The following is a 27,832-nucleotide window of genomic DNA, read 5'->3' on the forward strand; positions in this document are numbered from 1 at the left end:
ATTTTACATGTGTTACAATATAGTCTAGGTACAATACATGTGTGTGAATATCATTTTCTTGTTGCACAATAAACATTAGAATCCGAAGGTACATGCAACCTGGGCAGACAGATATTAGTGCTAACAATTTTCATTCCCCTCCCAGTGTTTCTTCTCTGGGTGTAGCTACCTCTGTCCATCATTGATCAACTGGAAGTGAGTTGGATCTTCTTTATGTTGAAGATTTCCACTTCCATCAGAATACATCCTCATACAGTATTGTTGTTGAAGTGTACAGTGATCTTCTGGTTCTGCTCATTTCACTCAGCATCAGTTGATTTAAGTCTCTCCAGGCCTCTCTATATTCCTCCTGCTGGTCATTTCTTACCGAGCAATAATATTCCATAACCTTCATATACCACAATTTACCCAACCATTCTCCAACTGATGGACATCCATTCATCTTCCAGTTTCTAGCTACAACAAAAAGAGCTGCCACAAACATTTTGGCACATATATGTCTCTTTCCGCTCTTTAGTATTTCTTTGGGATATAAGCCCAGTAGTAGCGCTGCTGGGTCAAAGGGTATGCACAGTTTGATAACTTTTTGGGCATAATTCCAGATTGCTCTCCAGAATGGCTGGATTCTTTCACAACTCCACCAGCAATGTATTAGTGTCCCAATTTCCCCACATCCCCTCCAACATTTGTCATTATTTGTTCCTGTCATCTTAGCCAATCTGACAGGTGTGTAGTGGTATCTCAGAGTGGTCTTAATTTGCATTTCTCTGATCAGTAGTGATTTGGAACACTCTTTCATGTGAGTGGATATAGTTTCAATTTCTTCCTCTGAGAATTGTCTGTTCATATCCTTTGACCATTTATCAATTGGAGAATGGTTCGGTTTCTTATAAATTATGGTCAGTTCTCTATATATTTTGGAAATGAGACCTTTGTCAGAACCTTTGTTTCTAAAAATATTTTCCCAATTTGTTACTTCCCTTCTAATCTTGTTTGCATTAGTATTATTTGTACAGAAACTTTTTAGTTTGATGTAATCAAATTCTTCTATTTTGTGATCAATAATGATCTCTAGTTCTCCTCTGGTCATAAATTGAAGGAGCAATATTCTTGTGCCTCAGTTTTCTCATCTGTAAATGGAGGAAGCTGGATTGGGTAAAATCTGAGGCTCTTCCTAGTGCTAAATGTTATGTTATTTCATGAACCAAGAGACAGAGGCAGCTTAAAAGATATAGATTTGCTTTCCCCCCTCTGCTGCTCTCTTTATATATATGATCAGTATTTTACTCCTCTTCTTCACCTATTGAATTCTTCTCTCACATACACCTCCAGTTTAAGTCCTACACATTTTTAGAGTCCAACCTAAATGATCATCCTAAGGAAATGTTTTCTATTCATTCCTCCCCCTTCCGTCTTTGGTCACTATTGATCCCTTCCCATTGTATCCACATGATATTTGACTAGCATCTCCGTTACACACTTATTTTTGGTACTATCATGACCTGTATATGTATAATAACCCCTTACTTGACTGTAGCCCCCTATCAAGGCAGGCTCTTTATCTTAAAACTTTTTCCCAGAATTTAATTCAGTGTCCTGTATATAGGGATTACTTAAATGTTTCTTGAGTTTATTGAAAAACACTATTTTTAAAGGAAAGAACTTGTAGGCTCATATGAAAAATAAAATCAATATCTAGAGATTATAGGATTCCTAATCCTTCTATGTCCAGCCCCCTGTTACTAAAGATGATGGAATTTAGCTCGCATATCCCAATCCCTGATTAATTTCTTTTTTTAACAGTATTTTATTTTTCCAAATACATGCAAAGATATTTTAACCTTCACCTTTGCAAAGCCTTGTATTCCAAATATTCTACCTCTCTCCCCTGTTCTCCTCTCCCCAAGACAGCAAGCAATCTGATATAGACTAAATGCATGCAATTCATCTAAATATATTTCCATATTTAGCATGCTGCACCAAAAAAAATCAGATCAAAAGGGAATGATTAATTTCTTTAAATGCTTTAGTCAGCCACCAAAGAGAGACCTTCCATGTTTCTTTCTCATCCTGGGATGAACCCCCACTGATTCTTTCCTTAATGATTAACTTCTTAGTTTCCCTATGTTCCCTGATACTCTACCATCTTGATGAAATCTCCCATTCTCTACTACCTAAACATGAAGGGACCCATTAAATGGATTGAGGTCTCAAGAAGCCAATGTATCAGGAATTAGAAGCATCATTTTAGGTATATGAGCCTTGGTTTCTTCCTCATATGTAAAAAGAGGGGGTTGGACAAGATGGACTTAGAGTTCCAATAAATAAAACAGCTGGGTTTCTGTGACCCTGAGATGAAACTACCATGTTTAAGGATTCCATGACCATGACAGTCTCTGTAAATGCTAACTTAACTTTTTGATAAGCCTAAATTTGGGAGGCACATAAGAAGCTGTATCTCTAGAAATCTTTCTAAATGTTTGTGTGTGTGTGTGTGTTTTTCAATTCAGTTCAACAACACAGTATTGTATACCATGGAACTAACTGCATGTTCCTTCATCTAAAGTTGTGCAGAATTAATCTTATGCCTCTTGAGTATATGAATAAAGGGTATGTGTGTGTGTGTGTGTGTGTAAAGTTTGTGATTACATAGGTAATGTCAGAAAAAAAAGATCTGAATCTAAATCTTTTGACTATAGAATTATTGATCAATTTTCACTATAGAGTGTATGTGTATATTTTGTATATACACATGCATGTATATGTATAAATACACATGTACATGCATGTGTAACTGAGCAGACTGAGGAAAGATAAATAGTTGTTTTATTGGCTTTTATGATGTGATTGCTAGATTTCCATAGCTTGTTCTATGAATTTAATTGTCATAAATTGTACTAATCCTTACACATTTCTGATAAGGAATAAATCGATTCATCAGTCCCAATCCTTTGCAAAGCTGGAGGTATCATTTCAGTATATCTTTGATTCAGCAATCTATTTGAGATTAGAGTTATACTAAAAAAATGAGATTGATAACATTTCTGGTTTTGTGCTGAACATGAACTCTAGGCATGTTTTTTTAAAGGAAACATTCAAACATGTGCTATATTTTGGGGTCAACCACTTCCTCCTAATGAGTGCTTTCGTTATATCAAAGAAAGACTACACGGGAATCAAGTATTGAATTCAGTATTGCATATGCATTTCCTAGATCTCCATGGGCCATTTCATAGTTGATCCTAACCCATGTAATATGTAATATGTAATAATAAGTAAAACCTTTGTTACATGTTATATCTGACACTGAGTCAGGGCCCAAAAAAATGATTTTCACAAGTTTTCAAGCTATTTTCTCCATATATTCATTCCTACCTGTATTGCAACTTCAAAAAACCCTAGAATTTCAAACCTTCTTATGATACCCAAGAATTAGTTAATGATTCTGGTTGAACAAAATCAGGCTTATCCTGTGCAGAGAAAGGTATAAATTTTTAGAGTTCAATGAAATTGCACAATTGTGCATATAAATCTTTCTAGGCCTAAAAATTTTTTAAAAGAAAAAAATTGTAAAATTTTGTTTAGATGGAAGAATTTCTACATGGATGAATGTCAAATAATGAGTTTTTAGCCTAATTTTTTAACCGGTAAAGAGAAAGTCAGACTTTTATAAAACCTTATATGAACCTATACAAGTTCTCATAAGAGTTAAGACAGGAGAGAGGGGCATTCCTAAACCTTCTGTGAAGTCTTAAAGGACTAGAAAAAGAGTATTCTCCTTTCTGTAGATCCAGAACTAAAAAGGAGAAATTAAGCTGAAGCTCTAGAGAATTTTGGAGACAAATTATATTTATTTTGAAATGGAAGTGGTAGAAATTTATCACCAGTAAAAGAAGAAGAAGAGGAAGAAGAGAAGAGGAAGAAAAAGAAGGAAGAAGAAGAAGAATATGAAGGAAGAAGAAGCACAAAAGAAATAAGAGGAGAGGGGGAAAAAGAAAAGGAGCTGAAGAAGGAGAAGAAGTTGAAGAAGAAAGAAGACCTTCCTTCTAGCTCTAAATCTATCAATCTATCTATCAATAATCACTCTCTCCAGCACTGCTACTCTAAGCCCCAAACTAACAATACTTATTCACAGTGCATTCCCCACAAGTCTCAACACACTATCACAAACACTTTTCATTCCCAAAGGACTCAGAAAATGGCTCCCTACCAGAACTAGACCACTGATTCCCAAACTCAGGACATTCTACTAAGGCTTCTTTCTAGTCCAGAGGATAAATCAGAGCCATAAACATCTGTAAATCCTCTTCAAATGTGCACGTAGCTCCTCTCCTTTCAAACTCAAACAGATGGTATAATACTACTATTGTAATTAGTATGAGCCTCCAGAGCCTAGAAGAGAGGAGACTGGTCATAAAAGAAATCAGACTTCAGACAAATAAAACCTTTAATAAAAACATAAAACCTCTCTTATAGCAGTGGTACCATGTTTCTTTGTGTGTACTCTACCATTGAATTCGATTTATTATAACAACAAAAGATGACCAAAGGTTGGTGAATATCTTATAAAACTAGTGATTTTTATTTTTAGAAAAACAACATTGTAATTAGTAGTTTAAAACATGTATTCAAAATAATACCCATATTTTAATTCCCTTTTTCCAGAAAATATACTTCTAAGAAAATTCATATCTCACAGATTTTCTTTAATCAACTCAATTCATTGCATTTGAAACAAGACATTTCAACATCTATTTATAAGAGAAACTGAGAAAGTTACATAAACATAATAAGCTCTACTTAGAATACTGAAGAAATTCAGTAATTTTAACCACTTACTAATTAGCAAATTTAAAATTAAAAAGTAGACAGATAAGAAAGAACAAAGGTATTTCATCAGCCATAATCTATTCTTTGGATATATGTGGTTCATTTGTAATTTTTCTATAAATAAGCAAATATCCTGTAATTTCTTTAATAAAAATTAATAACATACTATATATTTTACTAAGTCCAAAGCATGAAATACTGTAACAATTGGTTGATATATATAAAGTGAAAGTAGAACCCAGATGAGGTATAGTTGGGAGGGGTTTTTTAATAAAAATTAATTAGGTTTAAAAATTAATTATCTCCAGGTTGGTGGCACAGTAGAGTGGAAGGCATAAGAGTTAGGAAGACTTGAATTCAAATACTGCCCCAGACCTTTATAGAATCTGTGATCTATATTCTTCAGTTTCAGTTTCTTCATCTGCAAAATGGGAATAATAACATCTACCTCACAGGGTTATTGTGAAAATCAAATGAATAAATATGTATAAAGGGCTTTGTTAACATGAAAGCATTATACACATAGAAATTATTTTTTTTACTAAAGTTCTACTCTTAATTCTGGAAGTAAACCCACATTTTCAAAGATTCTGTTAATGGAGTACAGACTCTGTCTCCCTATTAGAATATAAGCTTCCTAAGGGCAAGAACTTTGGGCTTTGTGTCCCTGTGGTGCAGCTCAATGTCTGACAGACAGTAAGCACATAATAAATGCTTATTGATTAATTGATTTTTAAACCACCTTTTTTCTTTTTTAAAAAATTTTTATTTAATAGTTTTTATTTGCCAGATATATGCATGGGTAATTTTACATCAACAATTGCCAAAATTTTTGTTCTAATTTTTCCCCTTCTTCCCCCCTCCCAGATGGCAGGTTGATCAATACATGTTAAATATGTTAAAGTATAAATTAAATACAATATATGACCAAATAGTTTAAACCACCTTTTCTTTTTTTTTCTTTTTTTTTTAATTCATTTTTCCAAATTATCCCCTCCTTCCCTCCACTCCCTCCCCCCGATGACAGGTAATTCCATACATTTTACATGTGTTACAATATAACCTAGATATAATATATGTGTGTAAATACCATTTTCTTGTTGCACATTAAGTATTAGATTCCGAAGGTATAAGTAACCTGGGTAGATAGACAGTAGTGCTAACAATTTACATTCGCTTCCCAGTGTTCCTTCTCTGGGTATAGTTATTTCTGTCCATCACTGATCAACTGGAAGTGATGTTGAAGATTTCCACTTCCATCAGAATACATCCTCATATAGTATTGTTGTTGAAGTGTATAGTGATCTTCTGTAAACCACCTTTTCTCAAGGAAAGACATTTATTAGTCACTATCTGTTTCTCAAGTGAGTTCATAGGGTTTCAGATTTACCCAGATGGATTTATAATTTCCATATCTAAAAGTATGAGGCTATTTTAAATAGATATCTGTTAATCCCAAAAGCCCATGATTAGAAAATTTAAAAAAAAAATAGATTTGTCCAAGTAGCTGTGACTGTTTAGTTGAAAATCACTGAAAAGAGAAACCATAGTGTCCGACCAACAGAAACAGGGTTGCTATGGAAACACAGTAGCGGTATCAAAAAACATATGGTTATGATACTAGGCTTCACATAAACAAAGATAATCTATTTAAGTGTCACTTTTCACAATAACATGGGTGGTGTCAGGAGTAACAGATGAAACTGTAGTCGCTAAATAGAATAGTAAAATGCCTTCTAAGATGATGTTTTTACAGATTGATACTTTTTTTAAAAAATGTTTCTGATTTTCTGTTATGGTTTATTTTGTCCTGTACAGGGTATGACTATGTACTTTGTATATTTTTGTCCAAAAAGTAGTTAATTTGATCAAATTTCTCATGCTAGTATTATGTATCCTGGGGGGTTAGGGAGTGAAGAATGAGAATCTGTATAGTTCCAAGACAGAACTGTATCAATGTGGTAGATTTGGTTGTTACTGTTATTAATATACTGGTTTCTTTCAGTTCACCCAGGGAAAGACACTCAAAGCAATAAAGATGATCTGAGATTCAGTTCTTGGTTCATAAAATTGTGTGACCATGGGTAAATTATAACCACCAAAAGCCTCAGTTTCTTTATCTGTAAATTCAGGATAATAAGAATTATACAACCAATTTCATAGGGTTCTTGTGAAGAAAATACTATAAATAACAAAACTCTTTATCTATTTATATCCCTTATGTACACTTTCAGTTTAGGGGTTATAAGAGATATCGCCTGAAATATGTATGAATAGAGAAAGAGATGGATTGCTCCTCTAGGGAAAAATGTGGGGATAATATGGAAAGCAAAACCATGCCCCTAGAATCCATGTAATATTTTTTAAAATCCCTAGAATGTAGATTCTTTACCAGAACAATGGACTTCCAAAAGATCTGTGGATGGATGATACAGGCAGGCCAAACTTGGGAAATGATCAGAATACCTCTTTCTTTTCACTAACCCCTAAACTGAAAGTGTACATTTCCTTCAATTATTTAAAAAATATATTTCTAAGAAGAGATTCACTCCTAGGCTTCAGCAGACTGCCTAAGAAGTTGATGATTAAAAAGAAGACTCAGAGGAAAACCTTGACCATACTGATTACATTCCCCTATTGAAGATTTAGGGAAAAACTCAGGCAAGAGCTCGCAGAACCAGAAGGTATAGATGGATGGCAGTCTATTATTTTAGAGACTAGATGATGCAGGTAGTCTTCTAGATAGCAAAGGAGATAATACATGTCATGTATTTGCAAACCTCAAAGTACTGTATAAATGTTTCGTTTTTGTTTTTGTTTTTTTGTGGTAACATGATTGGGACCAGTGGTGAGATAGATAGAGATGTATGGACCAGGAGTCAAGAAAACATAAGTTCAGATCCCCCTTCTGGACATTTTACATGCAGTGAAACCGACTTGACACAAGTAGCTTAATCTCTGACTCAGTTTCCTCAATGGTGAAATAGAGATAATACTAGTAAAAATAGAGAGAATAATACTTCCCAGTGTTGTGAGTATCAAATGAAATATTTCTAAAATGTTTGATACAGTGTCTGGCACCTGTGTTCCTCTTCCCTTTCTTTCCTTCTCCGTTTTGGCTAGAGTACTAAACTTAGGAAGGAATACTAAGGCTCTGAGTTATTTCTAACAACTATTGGCTTGGTTGTGGACAAACTAACCTTTCTGAATCTCTCTTTTCTCATTTGTAAAATAAATATAATAATACCTATAGTGCCTACCATACATAGTTGGTTTGAGACTTAAATGAAGTCACGTGTATACAATGTTTTGAAAACTTTAAAAGTACTTTGTCAATGTTTATTATTATCCCCATTTTAATTATAAGGCTCAGAAAATCAAGTGGCTTCTCCAAAGGACCAGTGTTCACTTGCCACCATAATATAGACCATATGGGATGTAACATCATTGCATGGATTCAATCTTTTCCAATGAACTGACCCAAGGATAGGTTAGCATTTCCATCTGCCTCAAAGAGATTTCTGCCCTGGACCTACCTCAGTACGATGATCCTGGCCAGCTAGGGTTAGTGTAAATAAAAGCTAATGGGAGATTTGGGAAATAATAAAATATTTATTTATGTGAAAGGGATTCTGGTATTTTGTAATATTTGGAGTTTATTGTAAAGGGCTGAAACTCTTGAGTTGATGCACTGAGGTTGGACAACCGAGCACTTAAGGCTAATTATTGATTGGACAATTCTCTATTATCATATACTTGGAAAAATGGCCCTTCCCACTATTCTGTGCTGGTTCAATCTTTTGGTGTATACAGAGAATTATGGGAAGGATTAGGGGGTGGAGTAAGACAAGCCAGAGTCACTTTGGCAGTAGAGGAGGAAAAGGAAGATCGCAGAGATCCTGTGTCCATTCCCTTTACTTCTACCCCTAAAGACCAAGAATAAAGACCAAGGACTTTTGCTTATCCTGACTCCGGCTGATTCTAAGGTATCAAGGGTGCTAACTCAGTCTTCACAGTTTATATTACATTTCGTCTACTCTAATGTGCAACTAATTTTTAAAATCTGACTCCCTTATGAGAATGTGTCCCTTGAGAGCAGGAACTGTTTTTGCCTTTCTTTGGACACCCAGAGCATAGCACAGTGCCTGGTACCTAGTGGCATTTAATAAATGTTTATTGACTGGCTGATTTATATAATTCAGAATTTGCTTGTGAGTAGAAGACAAAAGCTAGATGATTAGTTGGTGGACATTAAGAGGACTGGCCAGAGAATTGGATTATCTGGCAATATTAGCTTGTAAATTAGAACAGTGCAAATAGTTATAACAGTTCAGGCTGTGGAGAAACTTCATTTTCCTTTTACTAAAGATCTGTGGTCTGATTTTTTCAGGTAAATATCTGATCTCAGCATCCACAGTATCTAATGCTATATCTTGCACAAAGTGTTCACTTAATAATACAGAGTTGCTGAATTTTGATTGATTCTGCTTTGCTTTGGCATGAAGAGGAGCTCACAAGTTAATGAATTTGGAAGGACCTGAGCAATGAGACTTTTCTTTCTCCCACTTTCAGGGATTATGGTGGCCTGGATCTGCCTTTTCTGCCTGGAAAGAAAAATTGACAGAATCACCTCTACCCATAATAAACCTGCCCCTTCATCAGAAGAAGAGAATTCTGTCAGGCTAGGAATTTGGCTGAAAAATGTCTTTTCATAGCCATGTGGTCATAAAGCCACTCACCTGTTTAGCCCTTAATAAGGTCATCACTGAATTATGCTCATGAGAGTGTCAGATTGAGTGGTTATTTGATATACTTAAAACTGAAAGATCTATTTCTTTCTTCACCGGAGAACTGGTATGGGGACATTGACTTTGTCCTACTAAGGCAGGCTTATTATTATTATTATTAGCACTACTAAATGGGATGGCTCTGGCTTCTCTTTATGGTACTCAATCCACTGCTGTTGATGAGGCATTGAAACAGACACAATGGCTGGGCAGGGGATACATCTTATAAGAACATTGAGAGAAATGAAAACTTGTGGGATGCTCCCATGATTTTAAGGTCTTGTTTTTATGAATCAAAATGCTCTTTAACAAAAATTGGCCAAACTAAGTAAAAATTGATTTAAGATTTTCTCTTATACCTCTTTAATTCTCCCAGGAAGTGATATAACATTTGAAGGACTTAAAGGTAATTGACTATAAGAAGAAAGAAGACTTTGTAGTGCAACTGTGTCTGTTGATCTGATGGCTGAAATAAATAAGTGGAAAATTTACCATTGGATTTTTCATATCCTTTTATTTTTCATAAATTATAGGAAATCACTATTTCTTAAAAAATAAATCCGTTTGTTACAAGGCAGTGTAGTGTAGTGGACAGAAGTAGTCTTGAAGCTAGGAGGAATTGGGATCAAGTCCTAACTCCAGTAAATACTGGTTGTATGACCCTCAATGAGCGACTTAACTTTTCATTGCCCTCAGAAATCTCTGAAACTCTCTAAGAAGATATGTTGCAGAGAGGGAGCTTTCTCACCTGGGAGTTCTCTATATTATAGAAATCACAAGTCTAGTCCCTGGTAAATGATTTTGATGAAATCTTAATGAAGTTGAGTTTTTCTCCTAATTCATCCTAAAACATCTTAAATTTTTTTTAAGATCATAGTAAATATACTAATTTGAGATGAAGTGAGCCATGGCTACTATTTAGAAAAATAGGCTTCTTTCTCTTCTTGGCTTTCCTGGGTAAATTTTGTGTTCATAATATATCTAAACTTACACACAGGACTAAAAAAATACTAACTAGCTGTTACTTGACTTCAGACCACCATTTTATTTTCAATTTATATGGCAGTATCCCTAAGTGTGGAAAATGAGAGCAAGATAAAACTTTTATTTGGCAGAAGATACGAATGATCAACCCACACATTCTCAAGAAAAAACAAAACACTTTTTTCCAGGAAGTTATGTTAGTCATTTTTTGAAGATTGATTCTTCTCTTTAGTCTCATCCTGCTATCTCCATACTTACTTACTACTGAAACTTAATTTGAAATCCCAGTTGGATGACAAACTTGACATTGTATTTAATCAAATTACCTTTATCCTGATGAACCTTTTTTCTAGCTTCAGTTTAATGCAAAATGTTTCTCTAAAATGTTAGAAGATTAAAAGATTTCAATTTCATGAATTATTACTATAGGACGATCATCTCAAGAGATCTATCTATTCAGTTATTGAATAAACCCAGGATTTATTATAAATTCTACCTGTTCTAAAATATAAGTTAAAATCATGCAATCATTTAGCAAATCCTACTGTGTCTCAGGCACTGTGCTAAATATTTTATGAATATCATCTTAATTTGATCTCACAGCAACTCTTATATGGGAGGTGAGATTATTCCCATTTTCTGTTTGAAAAGACTGAGACCAAGGTTTTCCAGGGTCACATAGCTAGTAAGTGTCTGAGGCTGCATATGAACTCAGTTCTAAAAGCTTCTAAATGTAAGGGACATTTAGTGTGTAAACATATATATATATACATACATATATATATGTATTTATATGTATATATATGTATTTATATGTGTATGTATGTATTTATATGTGTATATGTGCATATATGTGTATTTATTCAGCACACTGCTGAATAAATACTGAATAAATTAATAAATACAAAATGAAGAGGGCAATCGAGGCTTTCTGTAGAAATTGGTACTTCTGCTGAGTTTAAAGAAAGTGGAGATCCTAAAGTAAGAAGTAAATGCATTCTATGCATGAAGGAACTTGGTGTAAAGGCATGAGATGCAAAGTAGAGTATGGTAGATAATATATATTAATTGGCCAGTGTTGGGTCATTGAGTATGGAAAGAGTGCCATATATAGGACTAGAAAAGTTGGTTGGGGCCAAGTTATGAAGGGATCTAAATCACTCATGGAGAAGAAGTTTGTATTTGAGCTATTTGGGGGACAGAGAAGTGATAAGGTCAGACCTTTATTTTAGGAAACATTTTGATGAGAGTGGAAGAGAAAGGAAAGAGGGGAGCTAATTTAAGGCTTTAGAAAAAAATGAGTCAATGAGTGCCCTGAACTAAGATGATGGTTGTAGAGTAGAGTAAAGGGGAAAGACATAAGAAATCTTGTAGGGGTTGAAATGGTGAGATTTGGCAACTGTTAGATTTGTGGATTGAGAGACAGAGGGGTTGAGGATGACTCTTTGTCCGCAGGATCCAATCTGCCTGACTCACAGCCTGCAGATAGAACTGTGGTTACAGTGAATGGGTCACCATGGCAATTGAATTTCATTATCTTGTAGCCAGCTAACTGTGATGAGCTTCCTTGTGTTTTCCCACCTGTAGAGCAGCTAATCTATCATCTGATCTGTATCCTGCTTTCTTACTTAATAGAACTTGCCACAATGGGGAATTCCACTGGCATGACCTTGCAATTCATAGTCACTTCCATGGCTCAATGGAGCAACAGAATGAGATTTTCACTTAATTTTTAGACCAGTGACCTCATCCACGTGGGGAAACTCCCAGTAAGGAAATTCCATGATATGGATTTTCCTTGCTAGCATGGTGTCTTAGAGCTTCCTAGGGACAACAGTATGTTAAGAAACTTATTAATGGTCAAACAGCTAGTGTGTGTCAGAAGCAGAACTTGGAGCCCTGGATTCATAACTCCCTAGGCTAGCCCTCTATCCACTATATCATGTGGACCATGACTGCACAAACTACAGTGTAGACCCACAAATTACAAAGCTTAACATTATGGGAATGAATGAATGAAGCAGCTGTTAAGTGTTTACTGTATGCAGACACTAAATAATAAGGACCCCAGTGGAAAGGTCAGACAGCCCCTGCTCTCAAGGAGCTCACATTCAGATGGGGGAATGGAATATTTTAACAGTATGGCAGATGGGAAGGTCCTGTCCTTAGGGTATGGCCACAAGATCTGCCTCTAAACACATTACATATACACATATTTAATATATATGCATGTTTGTGTACATACCTGTATGTATATTATGTATATGCATATATACACATCTATTGGAGACTTTATGTAGAAATTGACAATTGAGCTGAATTCTGAAAAAAAAACTAGAGATTTTAAGACACTGGTAAAGAGGAATTTTATTCTAGGTATAGGGGCCAGGTCTCTTTAATATCATTAAAGTATGGGAGGTAAAAAGAAACAGATTGTCTGAATTCTGCAACAAATCCAACCCTAGTTTCTTATCCCTTGAATCTGTTAAGTTGAGATGTTCATCATATTTTTTAACATTAGGCACTCAAACAGCAAACTTGAACATTAAGTCCCTGGTGATAATGTAAAAGAGAATTGATAGAAAGCAAATATTCCTTTAAAAAAAGAAAGCCACATAACCAGAAACAAAGGGGTAATAGAAAATAATCAGGTTGTTAAGATGGATCATCTTTTTAAAAAGTAAATAAAATCTTTAATGGATTACATTGAGAACACATTGCACATCCCTTCTTGGAATATGAAAAAATCAAATATTCTGCATAATTGGCCCCCCTATTCCCCACTGGAATAGTCATGTATCTAAAATGTAAAAGCCTGTGGAATTGTTTTTAAAATCTCAATGAGAGTCATCACATTAATAGAGACCTTTAGATTATTTTTATTAATGTGATTCTTGATACTTAAAAGTAAATAAAAATCGGGACCCTTGAACTTCATTTGCTTCAATATGGTCTAAGGAATTTCCATTTAATACTTATTTATTTATTACCTGCTTTGTTGAAGAGCTTAAGTACTTTTTATCCTTTCAGAATTAGCAAATGGTATACATTTATTTCATAATTATAAACATTAATATGTATTGTTTAAAGATATTTTAGCAGATACTTTGATTTTAATAGACAAACTCAGAATATAACAAATATTGTTACCAAAAGTAGCTCACAGAAAATGTGGACTAATTAATTGCAGTGCCTGTTATTTTCATTGTCAATAAATTCTACTGACAGTTATATTTAGCGATCCAGTAATTCAAACAAGCCAGAAAGAAAGTATGGATTTTAGAATGATGATAGTTAAAATTCCCACATAAATTCTTTAAAACTCCAGACCCATTCTTGTTTTTGTATTTCAATTTTTTTTCAACTAACAAGCATTTGGTTTTCCGGTTCTCCCCTCCAACAATTGAACAAAAAAGACCAAAAAAAACAAAACCTTTATAAAAATTATACATGATCAAGCATTTTCTTGGCTTGTTCATGCATATTTGTTATAAAGGGTTTTTTGTTTTGTTTTGTTTTATTGGCCAGACCCAAAAATATATGTCTAGTTCTGTTTGTTTCGATCACCTCTCCCAGGCAGGGAGCAAACCCATATATTTATTCCTCAGGCTTCCAAAATTGTGATCCCAAATCCCATTCCTTCACCCAGGAATGCAGGCCATAGGGGCCCTTTTGGACTTCCATAGGAAGATAAGACTTTACTTTAAATATACTTTGAAGTTTGAAAATTATGTACTTGATTCTCTCATTCCAGAGAATCCTCAGGTAGACCAAGAGGGAAGGAGTCCTTAGACTGTGCCCCCTAACTATAGCTACACAGAGATCCTGCTCAGATGCCTTCTCTTGCCAGAAAGGTGACTTCTGTACCCCAGATCCTGCCAAGTTAGAAAGATTTTCAATATGGACCCTGGGATAAGCTGTCTGGGTTTGTCACCCAAGGGCCTGACCTGATAGATTTAAAGAGGTTTATCACCAGAAAATTGACCACCAGGTTCATTCATTTATTAAGTAGCTACTGTATACATGACCCAGTTAGGTACCAGAAATAGAGACACTTAAAAAACTAACAGCTTTTGCCCTTGGGGAGCTTATTCCTTTAGCCACCAGAAACTGGAGACCACTTACTAAATAAAGGTTGAGGAGTTATGATTTGCATTGGTGAAGGGAGTGCTACTCTGAAATTTTGAAATATTGAAACTTCTCTTCTCATTTGAAGTCCATGAAAAAATCATCGTGGGTGAGGAGAGTACAGAAATAAGACTTGATTCCTTCCAGAAAATGAGTTAAGACTAGAGATTTTAACTAACTTCATGAGATTTTTAAAAATATTTTATATTTCAATATAATTGGTTTTCTTTGTGATCCTGTGCATTTTATTTTATGCATTTCAAAACATTATTCTGAGAAGGTGTTCCAGACAGAAAAAAAAAATGTTAAGAGCCCCTGGTCTAGGAGCTTACTGTAAAATAAAACAAAAAGGTACCTCCAAAGCCCAAAGGTACGAGCCATTCCTGAGCATCAGGCTGTAGAATAATTCCTGCTGGTCTAATCACTAGCAACAAGTTTTATTTTCCTGGCTAGTAATTGACCTCCCAGAGAGGACTGTGAAGGGAAAGTGATTGCAGCTGCTCTGAGAAACAGCTACAACTCTCTGAGTGTCTCTCTTTAATTATTGTATCTGTTGTTAATGATTAGGTAGTACTGTAGTAGGCAGGGCTATCCATAGCTCTGTTTATGCTGAGCCCTTTCTTGAGAAAAGGGACTAGGAATGAGCTATCAGTGGGGGTCTGAGCTAGAGCAGATTCCTTCACTTTTAGAGATTCAAGAGGGGTTGGAGGAGGGGAAGAGATAGGAGAACCAGGAAGACCTAAACCTCATCCCTGGACCCAAGTCCAAAGTGTTGATATTGCTCCTGGAGATAATAGGGAACCTGTGGAGAATTTTAGGAAAAGCTTTGGTTGCTGAGTAAGGATTGATTGGAGTAGACCCAGACATAAAGCAGAAAGGCTAATTAGAAGACCGGTAAACTGGTGGGATGGGAGTGGGAAGATATTGTGAAGAAAGAAAGGATGAGATTTAGCAATAGAGTGATTAGTAAATGAAAGCAAAGAGTTAAGTTGCAAATCTGAATGACATGGAAGATGATGGTGTCCCAAAAATAACAGGGTCATTTAGAAGAGGAAAGGGTGTTGGGGGATCAAGATGAACTGTTTTGTGCATTTTGAGAGTGTCCCTACAGGACACATAGTTTGTGATGTCCAGGAGGTAAGTATTGACACAGGGAGAGCTCAGGTGAAAAATTATATCTATATCTGGGAAAGCATGGAGATAATCATTGACAAGGGAGCTAATGAGGTCACTAAATGAGATAGTAAAGAGCAGAGGTTCTTAACTTGGAAAGATATTGGGGGCCAATGAAGTAGTTGGGAAAAATTCATATTTTTCAACATAGTTTATTTTGTAATCCTATTTGTTTTATGAATTTAAACATATTATCCTGAAAAGCTGTCCGTAACCTTCACTAGATTTCCAGAAGGGGGCTGGAAATCAAAAAAGGTTAAAAGAGACGAGTACCCAAAACAAAGTCGTAAGAGATTTTATATTTTATTTACCCTATCAATTGTTTATATTTGTTTTTCCTTTAGTATACATGTACACATAAATACATATATTCATATATATATATATATATACATATATATACAAGTATATACTTTATATGTATGTATAGATTTTTATATTTTAGTTATTATGACGATGTATTATATATAATTGACATTATGCATATTTTATTATAAAAGTTTTTTTTTAAGTCCAGCATTATCACTAGACAATTTTTTTCTCCTCCCACAGCCCAAGTTAGACAGTGAGGAATATAGTTCAGAAAGAAAAGATCAGTTTGCTGGGAGAGCGAAGGTGGAAAGCCCTAGGACCAGGATCTGATGGTTTAGCCTCCCTTTCAAGAGGAATCTTTCCAGCCCCAGCTCACCCATGAGGTGGTCGTTTATGTTGTTCATCCTTCGTTTTAATAAAAGATCTATGATACTGGATGATTTCTTAACTTGTTCATGAATTGGAGGCAAAATGCACAAAGTCATCAGCCTCACCCTCTAAGTCATCAAAGTCCAGTGGCAAGACAAAAATCAGGACCACTGGCAATGCTCTAGGATGTTGGTTATCTGTTTCACCCCTCAGGCTTCTAGGTTGACTGGTTCACAAGTGCCCACCATTGGGATCCCCACTGATTATTCTTAACTAGAATTTGTATAGTGTTTTAAAATTTGCAAAACACCTTGCATGCACTATTTCATTTGAACATCAGAACAACCCTGTGGGGTAAGGTATAATTATTATTCACATTTTACAGATAAAACTGAAAGCTTAATTGACTTGCCCAGGATGACACAGCTAAGTAAGCATTTATTTAAGGCAGACCTCAAACTCAGATCTTCCTGACTTTAGGCACAATACACTATCCACTTTTATCATCTAGTCATCTTATTATCTAACTCACAGGTGTCAAATTCGCTGAGGCCTATAACACTTCCTAATACAACAAAACCAAATTAAAATGCAATTGGAAAATAGTAAACAAAATAAATAAAAATATAATATAATATAAATAATGTTCATTTGTAGTTTTCTAAATCAGTTTGTTACCCACGGGGATCAGTTTCTGTTTGAGTTTAACAAAGTTTTCTTGCTGATTAGACAACCAGGGTCGATCAGCTTTTAGTTAAGGATATTGAATAAGATTATATAATAAAAATACAACTAATATACTACTAAACATACAAATATTTATATATATATATACACTAATACACAACTGTAACAAGAATAACAACTAATAAAAATAGTTGTTATGCATTAAATATGTATGGGATTACCTGTCATCTAGGGGAGGGAATAGAGGGAGAGAGTGGAAAATTTGGAAAAGTGAATACAAGGGATAATGTTGTAAAAAAAAATTATCCATGCATATGTAGTCAAAAAAATTATAATTATAAAATTAATTTTAAAATAGTTGTTATGAAACCAAGGCCCCCAATATCTAAGACACAGCCCCACAAATACATATAGAGTCCAGGACTCAAGTTTAGGAAACAAATATGACAAAGGGATACTCACAGATCCTGGTTGTATGGGACATAGAACAAAAACTTACTCCTTTCCTGGAATCTTCATGAAATTCCCCAAGTGCTTCTCCTCCTCAGAGAGGTCATAGTCCCTGAAACTGCCTTTCTTCAGGCTTTCTGATTATTCTCTTTCTGCTCTTTGATGGACTGATTTTTGTTACTTGTCCAAAGTTTGTAATATCATCATCATTGGGAAGGGATGGAGAGAAAGAGAGTAGGTCATTTTCCCCCTCATCCCTTCAGGGTCACCTTTTTAGTTCACATTAAGTCCTTACCATATGCCTGGTATTGTGTTCCTTTCTTCTTGTTCCCAGAACTCCTCCTTGTTACTCTTTTATCTCCAAAGCTATGTAATATAAATAAAAACATTGGATAATAGCTAAACTCAGACTGATTGCAACGTCCAATTTTGGTCCTGAAGATCGGACTAAAAGACATTCTCCTCCCAGAAGAGAGTTGTCATAGACTCTATCAGCAGAATTTCACATATACTGTCAAAAACAGTTGGTTGGATTTTAGTTGTTTTTCTTTGTTACAGAGGAAAGTTCAGTGTTGAGAGGGAAGGACATAGAAGTCCTCTTAAAACTCAGTTTTAATTTTTCTTTCTTTTTTTTTCTTCTGTAAGTTCTTTTTTTAATTTTTCAAAATTCAGGGTGAAGAGGAATGTTTAATGCTTGATAAAGAGAAGCAACTTCAGTGCCAGAACAAAGACCCATCCCCTAATATTAATAATTTTGATGAGATTGAAATATGAAATCATGGCATTTATTCAGTTCTAGAGCTATGAATCCCAAATGATAGTGAGAATATTTTTTAAAACTCAAATGGCCCATTATGTTCTTTCATTACCTATTTGGCATTTTCAGACTAGATTCTGGGTTTTGGTTATTCATTTCTGTATATTTGTGTATTTTTTTTTCTTTTTTGTTGTTGCTGAGGCAATTGGGGTTAAGTATTTTTTTACTTTTTTGTTGTTGTTGAAGCAATTGAGTCATACAGCCAGGAAGTGTTAAGTGTCTGAGGTCATATTTGAACTCAGGTCCTCCTGACTTCAGGGCTAGTGCTCTATCCACTATGCCACCTAGTTGCCCCATATTTGTGTATTTTTAATCCTCATCTGTACATTGAAGGATTGTGCTAGATTGTTTCCAAGATCCTCCCTCCAGTTCCGAGATCTATGAACCTATCTTGTCCAGAATGGATGTTTTCCATCTTCATCCTCATTTTATAAAACATAGATAACTGCAAAATTGCTGGCATCTTTGGTGGAGTGAGACTCAGATGTGAGAGGGTATTGAGATAGTAGATTTTCAGCTGAGGGTTAGTGGAGAAGAGTTGTTATAGAGACCTATGATCTGAGTTATTATATTGCAGTTTGGATGAAACGCTGCCGTGTCCTTGAGTTGGTTGTGCATCCATAACTCCGGAAAGCTGAGAAGCTGGGGCTATTAGTGTTAATTAATAGTTCTATATTCATTAATGCTACCGTTACTTTTCAAGTCATCATTTTTATCATCTTAGTGAGATTTCCAATCTAATGATGCAAGAAGCCAACCATAAATTGCAGAAGACTGAAATTTTACTAGCTAGAATCTGCAAAGATGATCCTATCTTACTACCAGGGTCTTCTTTGGCTGGCTACGTTTAGTCATAAAACCAGTGACAGACTCAAGCCAAGCAGACAAAGCTAAGTTTTTTTTATTCTAAACACATTCCTTTTTCCACATTTGAAGTTTGAGAATATAAATCCTGTCAACTGGGTCTCATTTTTATCTGTTTACTATTTACTCTGTTTACTTGTCATATTGTCATAGAATATCACCCTCTCCAAAAAATTAAAATTGGGGGTGATACAAAAAGCCAAAGTTAGTGAAAATAGACTACACCATCTTGCCAATGACAGGGACAGAACTTGAGGCGCCATTAGTATGGGGAGCTCCCAAGCAAGCAAAGGTGCTCCTGTACACAAGCATTGTAGCATCTTTATAACTAATAGTCTTATAGTTATGTTTCAGGTGTCAAACATATGAGCTAACTCAAAAGTACAGCTAGAACTAGAAGGAAATCTAATTGAGAAATATTTAACTAAGTAAGTAAAATACAGTAGTCTATAAGTAATGTTAATGTGGTTTTCTAAATGTAACTTGCCCAGATCAGAAAATCAGTATGTATTAGACATAGGATCTGAATACAGGTCTTTTTGGTTTGTTCTCCTTCCACAATTCCACCTCTGGGTAAATAAGTAATAGTATAAAAAATACTCTGTGATATGTAATTGGAAAAGGAAGCAGCTTGGTCATGCAGTGATTTGGAATAACAGATACCAGGGACAACAGATGGACAGAATGAATTTCCTGGTATCCAGGAAATATGGGAAAACCTAGAGCATTTATTAAGTGCCTGCTGTGTGCCAAGCACTGTGCTAAGTGCTAGGGATGAGGAAGCTCTCCAGCTTATGGAACATATATGGGAGTACGTGGATGAGAATCAGTCACAGTGAATAAGGAAGTATTCACCTCCATCAGCCTGGATTTTAACTCAACATTGCTTATTTTGGTAACCTTGGCTATGAGGGAGAATCAGTGAGACTTTCCAGTTCTGTTTGAGGCTAGAATTTGGTTCATGTTAGCCCCAGGTTTGCCCAAGAGCAGCTTCTGAAATCCCAAGCCAGCCTTAGAACAATCCAGAGTCTTTGGGGGATTCTGAAGGGTCTAGAGAAGATGATTTATCTTTTGGATTTTTATCTTCAGGACAGAGCCATAAAAAGACTATAGTATCTTGATAGGATAATTCAGAAATGTTCATCCAAACATTTCACCTTAAACTGTGCTTATGTCCATATTTCTTCTTTTTCAGATGGAGCAGACATGTGAAGATATAGATGAAATGTTCAGCAATTTGCTGGGAGAAATGGACCTGTTGACCCAGGTAAATTACTCTTTTAAAAAAAATTGAATCACGTTAAGAAAAAAATCAAATAAGTTTTAAGGTAAGAAGTAAATAATCTTTCAGAACATTGGAAGGTAGGGATCTATATTTTTTGTCACCCTAGCAGATATATATTGCAATCTTTTGTGCTGAGAAAAAGCAGAGAAAAAGTAAAAGTGGAATAATTCAATCCACCAAAATAATCTTTTTACTCACTGGCACCCTGTGGCCCCAAGCAATTATGGAATGGCCCCTAAGCAAAGCACTTCAGTAATTGCATTTTCCAAATTGGATCCTTTACCTTATAAGCCCTTAGACTTGAGATCAACAAAATATTTCATTTAAAGGTTTAACTTAGAAGATTGCAGCCATAAAGATAAAAATAAAAGCTAGCAGCATATGTCCTGTTACTACTACAGTTTGGGGCCCAGATGAGCAAATGCAGTGCTGTACACCAAATCTCTAAAAGCAAACCACTCCTTTTCTGCTCCATTATTGCCAACTGGGTGTTGGCTCAATTCACTTTCAGAGTGGGTAACAAACTGTTCCCTCTTAGAAAAGACATCTAATCTGTTGACATTAATTTTTCTAGTAGTCTTTTAAAACAAGGGTGAGGTTTTATATTTTGTCCTATAAACTTCTAAAGGATGACGCAAAAAAGTTTTCCAACTATAGAAAATTTCATAGAAATTCTCCATAGCCTCTTTTTCTCTTTAGGCAAAGATGTGTTCATTTTAAGTCATGAGGAGGGGTGAGAAAGGGAATGGGAGATGGAAATCTCTCTTCTCTCTATTCTGTCTGCTTTACCTTATTCATACATTTCCCCACTTTCCAAATCGCCCTCTGCTCCCCAAATTATTAGAACTTTTGAATGAGAAAGTAGTATAGACTTAAACTTGAAACTTTAGAGATATCCTATTATCAAATATATTAAGAGTCACGGGACGAGCCCTTCAATTACAGAATGGCTAAACAAACTCTAGTATATGAATGTAACCCTTTTGTGCTGTAGGAAATAATGAGAAGTACAGTTTCAGAGAAACTTGGGAAGATTTATGTTAACTGATACAGAAACAAAGTGAGCAAAAGCAGGAGAACAAGGTTCTCAGCAGAAAAATGAATATTTATTCAGAAGACTTGGGTGAGCTAAGAATGGGACATAGTAACTAAATTCAGATACTTGAAGGACCATTTTGTGAAAGAAGAATTATCCTTGATCTCCCTGGCTTCAGAGGAACAATGCAAAAGCTGCAAAATAGTCAATTTGAGACACTAAGAGGGAAAATTTCCTCAAAATTAGAACTATTCCTAGAGTGGAAGTAGGTAGTACATTTGCCTTCATTGGAAGTCTTCAGGCAAAGTCTGGACAATCCTGCTAAGGAAGGTACTCCTTGAACAGTGACTTCTGAAGTCATTTGTAAATTTTGAGGCTGGGATTTCATTTGCTTTTATGAAAGATCTCAGGTTCAACACATAAAATATGTATAATTTTAATGACAGGACACACAACTTTTCCCTTCCATATCACAATTTTTCACATCATAGTTTTGATATTTTGCAGGTCTGCATAAGAATTAAATGGGAATTTGTGGAAAGTTTTGCAGAAGCCATAGACAATATGCAAAGACTAGTACATGACACAGAAAAAAAATTAGAAACTCAGAAATTAATGAAATATATGTATAATATTAATATATTTTATATTTTTATATCAAAATAATTCAGACTTAATTTATGTCAATGTCAGAGCTTATATTATGTCCGGGTTCTTAATTTATGTCAATGATTAGGTTCTCATCCTTTCTATCTCTTCATAAATCCCCTCCCAGGATGGAAGCATGGCTTCTGAGAATGTCCACTTGCCTCTTTACATTCAATTTTTCCTTCTTTGAAGAATTACTCTTGGGAATTTATTTAAATCTTTCAAACTTAATTGCTCTAGAAACAAATTTAAATTGTAATTTTCTATAAAGAAAGAACAATCATGGAACAAAGCTAAGGGCATAAAGGTCTTATTTCCTCAATAAATAACATTTTTGGAGAGATAGTATAGCAGAAAGTGTTCACTTGTGAAAATGTTCAACATAATCCATAATGGCGCAGTTGCATTATCAGTGATTTTTTTTTCTATTTTTAACAGAGCTTAGGGGTTGAAACTCTTCCACCTCCTATGTATAACCCACCCAGTACTGAATTTAACTACAGTGTGGGTTTTAAAGATTTAAATGGTAAGTATGCATTTTTTCATGGAAAATATAATGGAAATACAGGTATTGACTAAAAATCTAATCGTATTTCAGATGGATTCACAGGTAAAGGTTTTAAACTTCCAAAGTTACCTTTAATTTCCAAGGTTTATAAATGTAAAAGTTGTGGAAAGAGAAGAATTTGATAAGACAAATATAGCCCTGTTTTAAAACCTGGCAAAATCAACACTAAAAGAAATTCATATACAAATTGTCCTAGTGATTATAGTTAATAAAATACTAAATAAAATCTTAGCAAAATAAAGCAATACAAAGAACTGATCAAATGGATAATGGACTTGTTTGATGGTAGAAAAAAATCAGTATAAAAATCAAATAAACAAATAATATGCAAATCTATATTATCATGTTAAGGGATGGGGAAACATCTGAATAAAACTCAACACTTATTTGTGACATTTCTCAAAATTCATGAAAATCCTCTAACTCCTACTAGTATAAGACATTTTCTTTTAAAAAGTAGTCATGAAAAATAGGATATTGAGACTATATGTGGAAGGGAGATGGAATGGTGTGTGTGTGTGTGTGTGTGTGTGTGTGTGTGTGTGTGTGTGTGTGTGTGTGTTTTAGCAACATTTTTGTTATTTAAAAGAATTTGATACAAAATGTACTACAGGGAATGATTAAATAAATTGGCATGTTGATGTTATCTAATGGTAGTATATATTTTAAAGAATAGCAAATATAAGGAATACCCAAAGAAATAGATAAGAAATAACTAAAAGCAAAGGGGGAAAAATCAGATAAACAGCATAGAACTTACTAAGACTATATAAAAAGGAAAATGTACATATAAGGATGAATGGACAGAAAGTTAAACAGAGGCATGGGGGAATTATTATAAAGTTGTTATGGATACGTTAGGCATGGAAATAAATATATTCAAATGTAAATAATTGTAAAATGTGTCTTTATTGAATCTGCCAATGTTTAAAATTGAGTTTATGACTAACTGCAAATTTGTTCTCTTTAAAAAGCTACATAGGGCCAAAAAACCCTCCACAATCTTGAATGTTGTGATTATATAAATAAAAACTCAAAAAAAGTACATTTGGCTTCAGCCAATTCTAAAAATAGAAAAGGTTTTGAAAGTCAAAAATAAGATCCAAAAAATATATAGATTTTATTTAAAATAATAGGATATTAATAGGGTTGCTTTCTTAATTTTAAATTTATTAATATATTACTATCGGTATTTAAGGGACTTGTCAATCTGAATAAATAGATGGGCTACCTATATTATAAAATTTTTAAGAAATTTAGAAATAATAGTGAGTTTGATTGTGTTTTGTTTTTACTTAAAGGCACATCTATTACAATGGCAATTAGATCAACTGATTGTTGACAGATTATGTACCTTTGAACAAGCATTTATTTAGCATCTACTGTGTGCCAGATAATATTATTCTAAGGCTTTAAAAATATAAATGCAAAGAATAAAACAATTTCTGCTGAAAGGAGTTTACATTCTAATTGAGGAGACAGCAAATACTTATTCTACATGTATGTATATATATATATGTATATATATATATATATGCACATTTGTATATGTAAATATATATTATATGTACAATGCTAGCATAACTTTTGTGCTTATGCTATTTAGCATGAATACAGTTTTAAAATGCAACATAAACAAAGTATTTAAGTATATGGGAGGTTAAGAGAAAGGGCTCTATCAGTTGGGGCAAGAAATCATAAAAGGCTTTATGTAGAAGGATCTCTTTTAATGGCAAAATAATTTATAAGTTGTTTTATAATTGTTAGTATGTAAATAGATATTTCTAACCTGTTAAAAGTTTTTTTAAATAGTTAAATATTCCCTATAGAATCTTGTTTATATTTAACTTTTATTATACTTCAATATTTCAGGGATCTGTAATATTATTTGTATGAAGTCCTTTTCCATTGATGCACACTACATCTATGACTATCCCTTGGGAGTTTTTGTCACCCCATGGTTATCTTAGAAATGAGACTCTGAATTTAACTAAGCTGGTCTTCCTACTATAGAGATGACCTCTCTAGCATGGCAAATCGACCAGATATTACAATTCATTACAATTTGGAGATTATTATTGATTAATTGATTTTTCCTGTCTTCTCCAGTACCTTTCATGCTTCATTCAAGTTTGCTAAATCACACAGAGTTGCATATGGCATCCTCACCTAGAATACTGTGCTTTCCATTCTTTCTCGGAATCTCTGTCCATTATTTTTTAAAAAAATGGCTCATATGTAATTTTCTAAGAGCTGTTTCCAGTAGATAAATGGGGAGGGGAAGAGAGAGAGAGAGAGAGAGAGAGAGAGAGAGAGAGAGAGAGAGAGAGAGAGAGAGAGAGAGAGAGAGAGAGAGAGAGAGAGAGAGAGAGAAAAAGAGAGAGAGAGAGAACAGAGAGAGAAAGAGAGAGAGAGTACAATTTTTTTTCTTTTCTTTTCTTTCTTTTTTTTTTTTTTTGAGGCAATTGGGGTTAAGTGACTTGCCCGGGGTCACAAAACTAAAAAATGTTTTGTGTTTGAGCTCAAATTTGAACTCAGATCCTACCGACTTCAGGACTGGTGCTCTCTATCCACTGCACCACCTAGCTGCTTCTACAAACAATTTTCAAAAGAAGAAATGCAAACTATCAACAATCATATGAAGGCACCATATTACTAATAAAAGAAAAGTCAGTTAAAACAATTCAAGTATCACCTCATATCCATTAAACTAGTAAAGATGATAAATGAAATAATCCATGAAATATAAGCGGGGCTGGAGAATAATGTACACAATGACTATAAATATATCTCTGATAATTGTAATGAATACTCTTGGTACCTTAAATAAAACAATGAAAAACATTACTCTTACTGGCAATGATAGGGGACTGAGGTAGCAAAATGTTTCATATATTTTCAGATGCAGTTGTTATGCTGGCTAATTTGTCTTAATTTTTAGTTAATTTTGATTAATTCTATGTTATGAAGGAGGGATTGTAGGTGGGAGGAAGGGGGATGTGACAAAGGAAAAGAAGACAAACTTTAAATGGATTGGGACTGACTGGTGTAAAGGTACAGAGCATCATTAAATCTGGTTGCTGTTTTTTGTTATCTCACTTCCTCCAAAATATCTTTTACTCTTCAGCCCACCCTCCCCCCCCCAGCACTTTCTCTGTAGCTTCTTACCACTGATTTTGCCAAATAACTGATTTAACAATTTCCTAAAGAATTCTTTTTATTTTAACAGAATCACTAAATGCACTGGAGGACAATGACTTAGATGCTTTAATGGCTGATCTTGTAGCAGACATAAGTGAGGCAGAACAGAGAACCATCCAAGCCCAGAAACAAGCTTCCCAGCAACAGCCAAACACAGCATCTCAGCCATCATCAGTCATAGGCAATGGAGCTTCCTTTGGCTATAAGACCAATTTTTCCACTAGTGGAATTAACCAATATCAGGACGAATTGCCTCCCCCACCTCCTGACCCTGTTTTAGACCTTCCACCCCCTCCACCTCCTCCTCCTTCTGAACCACTCACCCAGGTAAAGTTGCCCGTCAACATATACATTGGTCCTTCATTGTATTTTTCAACCTTCATTGTAATTTTCTTATAGCATCTCTTAAGTTTTTGTCACATTTATTCAAATAAGCGATTTCATTGATGTAGGAGAGTGATGTCAAATTCAAATAACAGGGGCCACTAAACTATACATAAGGATTCTTGTCAGATTTGCAAAACTGCGTTTTAAAATTATTTCTGCTTTATTATATTTTCATTTATTGTGTTAAATATGTTAATCTAATTCGGGCTGCACTTGCACCACATGTTGTGAGTCATGGGTGGCCAGTGGACCATATTTGACTCTTCTGGTGTGTGGAACTTCTAGAGGAGAGCCTTTCCTCTGCCTGTGCATATTGGCTACTATTTTTGAATATAGGGTATGAGAGAGTCATTTGGGACACTGAGAAATCAAGTGATTTGTCTAGAATTGTGCCACTAGTATGTGTAAAATATGAATCAAGGTCTTTATACTTCCAAGATACCATTATCCCACTTCTATATAAAAATGAAGGGATGATGGAAAGAAGGAAGAGAGAAAAAGCGGGAGGATTTATTGAGTGACTGCTCTGTTCTGAGTACTGTGAAAAGCATTTTACAAATGTCTCTTTTGATTCTCAAAACAACCCTATGAGGTACATGCTATTATGATGCCCATTTTGCAGATGAGAAAACTGAGACAAAGTAAACTTGCCTAGAGTCATATAGCCAGTAATGTCAAAAGGCTGGATTTGTCTTGAATCATCCTGACTATAACTCTAGCATTCTTTCCTATCCCACATAGCTTCTCCTAGGTACATTACCTAGCTACCCACATTCAATAGAAAAAAAACTTATATATACCCCTAAATGTCACCATATGACTTTCCAATGACATCTTCTGTTTGAAAACTTGTCATATCTTAGAAAATCCAAGACCACTGTTCTTATCTAACAGCATTTAAGCATCACATGTTTGGAAGGTAAGGACTTGCTATGATTTAGAATATCTCCAACATAAAAGATAAAGAAAACTAAAGCATTTAGAATTTCAGAATCTTAGATCTGGCTGGTTACATCTATGTTATCCTAAATAACAACATAAAATTTGAAAAGTCCAATCAAAACTCTGTCAGTTTGCAAAGCTTTGGATTATTTGACCTCATTCTTTCCTGTCTTCTCCAGGTTTTATAGCATTGGTCATTCTTTCTCTTTCTTTCAACTTTACTCTTTTCTCTATCTTTGTTCCTTTCCTTTTACCTGCAAACTTACTAAGGTGTCTCCAATTCGAAATCAAAAGACAACACAAAAACTCTTTCCCTTCAACCCTGCCATTCCATCAAACTATTGTCATTTATAGCTAAATGTCT

At 34.6% G+C, this 27,832-nt stretch overlaps 1 protein-coding gene across 2 annotated transcripts in view; it reads left to right on the forward strand.

Annotated features, from left to right (window-relative positions):
• The window catches only part of APBB1IP (amyloid beta precursor protein binding family B member 1 interacting protein), a 114,464-nt gene that overhangs the window by 22,788 nt on the left and 63,844 nt on the right, over positions 1 to 27,832 (forward strand). For both annotated transcript variants that reach the window (XM_074266971.1, XM_074266970.1), the window contains exons 2-4: positions 20,597 to 20,668; positions 22,809 to 22,896; positions 26,168 to 26,466. In XM_074266971.1, the coding sequence (XP_074123072.1) occupies positions 20,597 to 20,668; positions 22,809 to 22,896; positions 26,168 to 26,466 (459 nt within the window). The remainder of the gene's footprint in view (positions 1 to 20,596; positions 20,669 to 22,808; positions 22,897 to 26,167; positions 26,467 to 27,832) is intronic.

The sequence above is a fragment of the Sminthopsis crassicaudata genome, chromosome 5 (assembly GCF_048593235.1).
Source record: "Sminthopsis crassicaudata isolate SCR6 chromosome 5, ASM4859323v1, whole genome shotgun sequence".
In the NCBI taxonomy this organism is placed as follows: domain Eukaryota; kingdom Metazoa; phylum Chordata; class Mammalia; order Dasyuromorphia; family Dasyuridae; genus Sminthopsis; species Sminthopsis crassicaudata.